Source organism: Trichosurus vulpecula, chromosome 3 (genome assembly GCF_011100635.1).
Source record: "Trichosurus vulpecula isolate mTriVul1 chromosome 3, mTriVul1.pri, whole genome shotgun sequence".
In the NCBI taxonomy this organism is placed as follows: domain Eukaryota; kingdom Metazoa; phylum Chordata; class Mammalia; order Diprotodontia; family Phalangeridae; genus Trichosurus; species Trichosurus vulpecula.
The window spans coordinates 280418200-280425707 of record NC_050575.1 but is presented as its reverse complement, the minus strand read 5'-3'; the positions used below and the strand labels follow the sequence as shown (position 1 = coordinate 280425707).

General features: G+C 49.7%; 1 protein-coding gene across 1 annotated transcript; it reads left to right on the top strand.

Moving 5' to 3' along the window:
• The first annotated feature begins 3601 nt into the window (after positions 1–3601).
• On the top strand, positions 3602–5663 carry NKX2-2 (NK2 homeobox 2). The gene is made up of 2 exons (XM_036752934.1): positions 3602–3860; positions 5101–5663. The coding sequence occupies exons 1-2, from the start codon at positions 3602–3604 to the stop codon at positions 5661–5663; spliced, it is 822 nt and encodes a 273-aa protein (XP_036608829.1).
• The last annotated feature ends 1845 nt before the right edge of the window (positions 5664–7508 follow it).

Sequence of the window (7508 nt, the reverse complement as noted above, 5' to 3'; positions counted from 1 at the left end):
GGTTAATATGGCCAGGAGTTCCCTGAAGGATCTAAGCAGTCTCAGACTAACATAGTGTGAGGCCTACCTCCGAGAACCTAGGTACTGGAGTCAATCTGTCTCTAGGGTGGTGTCAGCGGTATAAAAGATGAAAAGATTGTCTGAGGGGTAAAGAACCAAACTTTCCCAACTCTAGCAGACCAACGCTCCAGAGTAAAGAAGTCTACCCAACTCCAGCGGCATATCCTTACAACCTTAAGGAAAAAGTTTTCCGACAGATTTCGGAGAGTTTATCTTGCCTTCAAGTCAGCACAACTAAAGGTTTCAGAGTGCCCCTTCCGCGAGTCACTCTTGTTCCCAGAGATGGGTCGAGGGCAGGGGAGGGGGATGGGGAGTAGAGAAGGGACAAAAGGAGGATCCAGCCTCGATTGCTAGATTGAGGAATCGAGGCAGTAGCGCTTTATTTTCCTTTATCTAGACGGAGTAGGTATTTAGTGATTTATTTAACAACTAGACAACAATAGAAAAGGAAACCTCTAGGCCCCTGGGTCCAAACCCTGCTGAACTCTACTCTGTTTTTCTTCTGCACCTCCAACCTAGACGCACTGCCCTAGAGGCCAAAGAGCTTCCACGTGAAAAGAGGGGGGAAAGTGAGTGAGAGATACATGTGGGGGTGGAGGGAGAGCAAAGTAATGGGTATCAGGGACGCGATTCAATCCATTTTCTAATCGTACAGCAAAGAAAAAGAAAAAGAAGAAAGAAAAGTGTATTGGGTAGAGAAAGAGAGGAATTGGGGACCGTCAACATGAAGGGGTTTCCTTAATATTGTGGATAGATTCCGAAATGAATGAAGAGATAGTCCATTGAGAGCAGTTGAATGCCATGACAACTAGGAACAACCTTAGATTTATTCCAAACAGTTAGGACACGCTGAAAGAGGGCGTCAATCATGCATTATTTCGCCACTGAAATAAATGCAAAAACCGAGCCCGGACAAAAGCTTCCAACAGGAGCAGGACATTTGTCTACATTTCGCCCATTGTCCGCAGCTTAGCAATCGGTTTGTATTTGTGTTTGCCCGGTCCGACCACCCAGGATGCGCCGAAGGGCTCGCTCAGCCCGGAGACATTGTCACCCACGTCACATACTAGATGGGAGGCAGAGAGGGATGCAGAAATAAACCGATCAACAGTAATAAATTGCTCCGGGGGCCAGTCGAACTCCAAGGCTTTGCAGGGGAGCAAAATAAAAACCGATTATGGGGGAGGGGGGCGAGAGGGGTGGAAGTCGGACACATTCCACCGAGCTCCCCATGATTTGACCCTCCCCCAACACCTCAATTCCCTCCACAAAAGCGGGGGAGGGGAACTCGAAGCCAAATCGAACCTAGACCCCTATCCCAAAGTCAACGTTCTCTTCCTTCCCCAAGTCAAACTTCTCTCCCATCGCTTTTTCAAGGTGGTGAAGAAAAGTTAGGTAACACATCCTAGGAGAAAAACTAGTGTACTTGAAAAGAAAACGCCCAAGGAGCCGGGTTCTACCGCCCAGGGAAAGGGGAGGGGGCTGTTAAAGGGGAATAGTTCAGTTACCGGGTCAGGGAGAGAATGCAGATTTAACACAATCCTAACTCAGGGCTCCAAACCATTAACCCCTCCGATCGAACAAAGTCGCCGGGGAAGGGAAAAGAAGAAAGTTGGGGGCGGAGTTAGATGGAAGACGAAGACACTGAAAGTATTGGCCAACACACACACACACACACACACACACACACACACACACACACACACCCCACCCCTCCAAGCAATTTTGCTGGGGGAAATTTTGTCTCTCTCGGCCCCTCATTCTTCTAGCCTCAGTTCCCTGAAACATTCTGGGCCATTCAGCCCCCCACCCCCAACCCCCGCCTTTCCTCTTCTAGCTCCACCACATGCTGAGTTCCAAATGGGGGCGGGGGATAGGGGGTAATACAGGAGAAAAAAAGGACAGTGGGGCTGTCTCTGTATCAGGAGTCTTCACTTCCCGGTCTCCGAGTCTCTCTCACAGTTCAGATTATTTGACTGGCCTGCTAGCACACCAAGAGAGGAAACCCTGGGAGTTTACGTGGTTATCCCAGCAAGGCCAGAAAGGGAATTGAGGGGGAGAGAACGTCTTGAGTTCAAACCAATCCTGGAGTTAAAACAGACCTCGCTCTGCACATACCCCCCATCTCCTTAACTCATGATGTCAAAAGCTTAACTGAAACGCCTGTCCTTGTCTGTGTCAAAGAAGGGGGGGGGGAGTTGAGAGGCGAATGAGTGAAATAAATTAGTCTTTAGCAAATAAAAGGAGGGCAATGGGGAGGGGGGAGGAAATCTGCCTTGTGGATAGAGGTGGGCGAAAGAGTCCTCAGCTCTGCTATTCCGGGGTATTTCGGAGCTAACTAGAATCAATTACTCGCCTGTTTAATTTCTAGTGCTCATCCTTAAGCCTCAACCAAAATATTGACCTAGAAGGTTTACATAAGTTGGTCTCTTGCCATCTGAACAGCATCTTGTTTAGGTAACCACCATTAATTCGAAAAAGAGATTTCCTCTTCTTCTCCACAACCCCCCCCCCCGCACTCACCCCCCTCCTCTATTCCAAAGACTTATAGTCTCTTCAGCTAAACACGGCGGATCTTTTTTGCTGGGGAGGGTGAAGGAGTTGAGGGTGGTGAATGTAAAACTGGATTTTTTTCCTTTTCTTTTTCTTGTTTTTCCTTTCCCTTTTTAGAAGCAGTTTGTTAAAAATGCCACTTTCAAGTGTATGGAATAACAAGCGACTTGGTAGTTCTTTGTATGTAAATACTGTGTAAAAAGGCCCTCCCCGTCTTTGCAATTAATTGACACGTTATACCACTCATCATGTGCTACGGGACCAATGGCTGGGAGCTCGAATCTCCCCAAAACCCACAATTTCACATCTGCAAACACTGTCTTCATCCACTTGACTCCCAAGACCCGCCCACACGTGGCCAACCTTTTGCGTTTTTAATGTCTCTCTCTATCTCTCCTCTCTCTCTGTGTCTCTCTCTCTCTCTGTGTCTCTATCTCTCTCTGTGTCTCTCTCCTCTCTCTCTCTCTCTCTCTCTCTCTCTCTCTCTCTCTCTCTCTCTCTCTCTCTCCTCTCTCTCTCTCTCTCTCTCTCTCTCTCTCTCTCCTCTGCAGGTTCATGTGTGAAGACCAGCCTTATATGGACTGATCACTCCAGCTATGGCTTATTTTTTTCTTGCCACCAGACACCGCACACTGTGCTGCAGCCGGAGCCCGAAGTAACCGCACTTTGGCATCGTTCCTGGAGTTACAAACTGTTACTCAGACCAGCAACCCGCGGGACTCCTGGCTTCTTCTACTACTCAAATTTTTGAGTCCTTTCAAAGAAAATAGTGATTTTTTTTCTCCCTTTCCTCACAGTTATATTTTTTTTTAATAAAATCCAACACCCCTCCCCCTTTCTCCCCTTTCCCCTCCCCCATCCCCCACCCACCCCTCCCGTGTGAGCGTGTGTGTGTGTGTGAGTGTGTGTGTGTGTGTGTGTGTCCGAAGAACTGTGGATTGACAAACTGGTGTTGCAACTTTCCTGCATAAATTGCCGGGCCCAGACCATGTCGCTGACCAACACAAAGACGGGCTTTTCGGTCAAGGATATCTTAGACCTGCCTGACACCAACGATGAGGACGGATCGGTGGCGGAGGGGGCAGAGGAAGAGAGCGAGGGATCGGAGCCCACTAAGAGAACCGGGGTGCTGGGACCGAGCGCCCTGGAAGCAGTACAGACCTTGCCCCTGAAAAATCCTTTCTACGACAACAGCGACAACCCCTATACCCGTTGGCTGGCCAGTACCGAGAGCATCCAATATTCCTGTGAGTAAAGAAACTGCACCCTAACAATCCTACACCTCCCTCCCCCTTCTTTCCCCCTTAGACCAAATGTGGTTGGACAGTGGAAGGAGAAGCTACTTAACCTAGCCACCCCAACCCCAACCTAGGCCAGGCCCCAAAGTATTGATTTGTGGGGGAACTCTATTAACTCTTACCTTTGTTTTAAAACTCTCCGTGTCTCAGGAAAGGGGAGTGGGAGAGCTGGGGACCTATGCCTCGGATTTTTTCTTATTCTGCTGAACTGAAAGGGAAAGGAGGAAAAGAAGTTGAAATGCCCTTCCAAGGAGTGGTATTTTTTACAATTCGGGTTTGGGGGACGATAACAAATTGTGAATACCAGGTCATTACTGAGGCAAAAGATCACTAGGCATATACACACTCCTGTGTTCGAGCCTGTGTGTGTAATATTGATCTCTGAAGGAGCCTAAGATGCAGATGGACTTCTGGGGGTGCTATAAATAGCCCTCCCGTTGTTCAGACACAGAGGCCGCTTTGTGCCGAGCGGGTATCGGTTGGTTTAGAGACAGTCCAGAAAAACAAAAACAAAAAACACAAAAAATGTCTTTAAAAGGCACAGCTAATCAATGACTGGATTGTGAATTTCTTCTTTTAAAAATCAGCCCACGTCCCTTCAGAGAGAAAATCACTTAAGGGTGTCCGAGATCTCCATCCTTTGGCACCTTTTCCTTCTCTTCGCACCCCCCCCCAAGAGCAGAAGACATCCCCATGGTCATTTTCATAACCACTGGGAAAATGAGGCTCCCCCTTTATCCCCACCGCTTCCCTAGGCCTCCCTCCCCACCTGGAGAAACTGGGAGCACACCCGACGGCTCTGGCAACCTCTTAGGCAGGGCTGGAGTTCGCCAGGAAGGCAAACGGGTTCCTTTCCAAATGTCCCCAACTACAGAGATCTTCCTTGACAGGTTCAAACGAGGATGGTGGTTAGAAAAGGGAAGTCAGAGTAGGGAGAAGATAGGCCTAAATCCTTCCCCTGGAAGCCGAAAGGGATGAGGAGATTGGGATATAGGGGGGCGGGTTTGAGGATAAGCAATCCTCTGCTACCCAGGAGGGCAGAGGGCCCAGGCCGCCGGCCTGCCCCCCCCCCTCACGAGCTTCTCTCTTTTCCTGCCGTCCTCGCCCACACCACCCTCACCCACCCTCAACCTTCCCTTACATCCCACTTTTCCTACCCCCCCCCCCGCCCCATACCCTCCCTCTGCAGTGCACGGGCTGGCGGCTGGGGCGCCTCCGCAGGACTCCAGCGCTAAATCCCCGGAGCCCTCGGCCGACGAGTCGCCGGACAACGACAAGGAGACCCCGGGCGGCGGGGGGGAAGCGGGCAAAAAGCGGAAGAGGAGGGTGCTCTTCTCCAAGGCACAGACCTACGAGTTGGAGCGGCGCTTTCGGCAGCAGCGCTACCTGTCGGCCCCAGAGCGCGAGCACCTGGCCAGCCTCATCCGCCTGACTCCTACGCAGGTGAAGATTTGGTTCCAGAACCATCGCTACAAGATGAAACGGGCGCGGGCCGAAAAAGGTATGGAGGTGACCCCCCTGCCCTCCCCACGCCGGGTGGCCGTACCCGTCTTAGTCAGGGACGGCAAACCCTGCCACACGCTCAAAGCTCAGGACTTGGCCGCAGCCACCTTCCAGGCCGGCATCCCCTTCTCCGCCTACAGCGCCCAGTCACTACAGCATATGCAATATAACGCCCAGTACAGCTCCGCCAGCACCCCCCAGTACCCGACAGCGCACCATTTGGTGCAAGCTCAGCAGTGGACTTGGTGAGACAGACGCCCTAGCCCTAGAGAGAGAGAGAGAGACTCAAGGCTCCAAAACAAATCCCACTCCACTGGAGGACGCTATTATTATTATTCTAATTATTATTATGAAATTTGCTCTTGGCTTTTTTTTTAAGGGAGGGAAGTGTTTTGAGCTCCTTGGGGTGGGGAAATCCAAGGACTGTGTTCCCTCTCTTTCTTTTTTTTTTAATTTTGGAGAGAGGGGTTTTGGAGATCTGGGCGCCGTGTTTACAAAATTTTGCGCAGTCTTGCTCACTTGCCACTCCCCTGGGGAAAGGGAGGGGAGAGAAACCGTCACCGTCGTCGTCGTCGTCGTCTGAAAAACAAACCTAGATAAATCTCCCTCCACACAAAATAAAACCCCTCTGCTCTTGTGTTTTTTTTGTAAAGTATGTTTGTGTGCCGTAGACATGTTGTCAGTCGTCTTCTTCTAAAGCAAGTGGAGAACGCTTAAAATAGAGAATTTTATTTCTCCTTTTTATAAGAAAACTTTAAATATTTATGGCCATGTACACATTCTGACAACTGGTAGCAGGTTCTTCCTCCCCTTCCCTTCCCTCCCAGTTTTCTATTTGTTTGTTTGCTTTTTGTTTGGGTTTGGGTTTTTGTAAATATCGGTGGTGAATGTTGCCAAAAGTAACCTTCAGGGCGATCTTTCTCTTTTCCTTCCTTTCCCCATCCCTACCTTCTTTTCTTTAGTCTTTTTCTTTTTGCCTGGATGCAAATATGCCTAAATATGAAAAAAGAAAAAGAAAATGTAGAAGACATGCCCCCCAAACCCTCCTCATAGTTCTCGGGGCCCTGTTCACGGGAATATCCAGTTCAGTGGTTGTGTACGACTCCGAAAGGAGAGCTGGGAGATTTTCGATTTTTTATAAGAATTTTAATAAAAATGCTGTGTTTAAAAAAAGAAAGAAAGAAATCGGCCCGGTTTGTCTGACTTTGTCTCCAAGGAGCAGCGCCTTGCAGCGGGAGGGAACCGGGACACAGGCCGCAATCCCACCCTGAGTAGCCCTGTTTGTTGTTGTCGTTGTAGTTGCAGAGGGGCGGGGTGGGGGGGAGATCGGGGGGCTGGGGCGAAGTGAGGTGGGTAGTGAAGGACTGTAGAAAGCAGGATACTGGGAACACCTTTAGGATGGGGCCTGCAAGACTCTAAACCTGGCCTCCAGACGTTTGTGGTGTGAATTTTTTCCTCTCTCTGGCTAAGGGGTTGCCTCCTCCTATTCCCACCCCCCACTCCCCCGCCCATCCCTACACGCTGTCCCAGATGAAAATAAATATTTCCCTATGTACTTGATCTGAGTTCTTCACCTCAGAGAAGACCCAGTGTATCTGAGCTAAGGGGATGCGGGTGGAAAGTGATTTGTGAAACCCAGTAGAAATGAGGAGAAAAGTCCCTCGCTCACCGAAATCTACGAGTGGCTCCTTTAGACTGAGAAGCTTTTGACGCCACTACACTCAATGACTTTCATTTTGTTGGGACTGACTTACCTCTTACTAAAGCGGGGTAGGGGTGGAGAAAGAGACAGAGATAGAAACACAGAGACAGACATACCGAGAGAGAGAGAGAGAGAGAGAGAGAGAGTTGTTTGGGTTTCTCTCTATTCCCTATTCCACCCCTTCTTTTTGTGATTGAGCTGTGGAGAGAGGCACAGCAGATGAGGACGACTGAGGCTTGGGATAGAGTTCGGTGTCCCCTTGGAAAAGACTTAGGGCCCATGGCTGGTAAAGAGCAGGAGAATTGGTGGGATTAGATTGCAATTGAATGTTTCTTAGTGGCGAAGGGTGAGGTGGGGAGGGCTTGCCCCCTTCCTGAAGTTCCGTAGTCCTT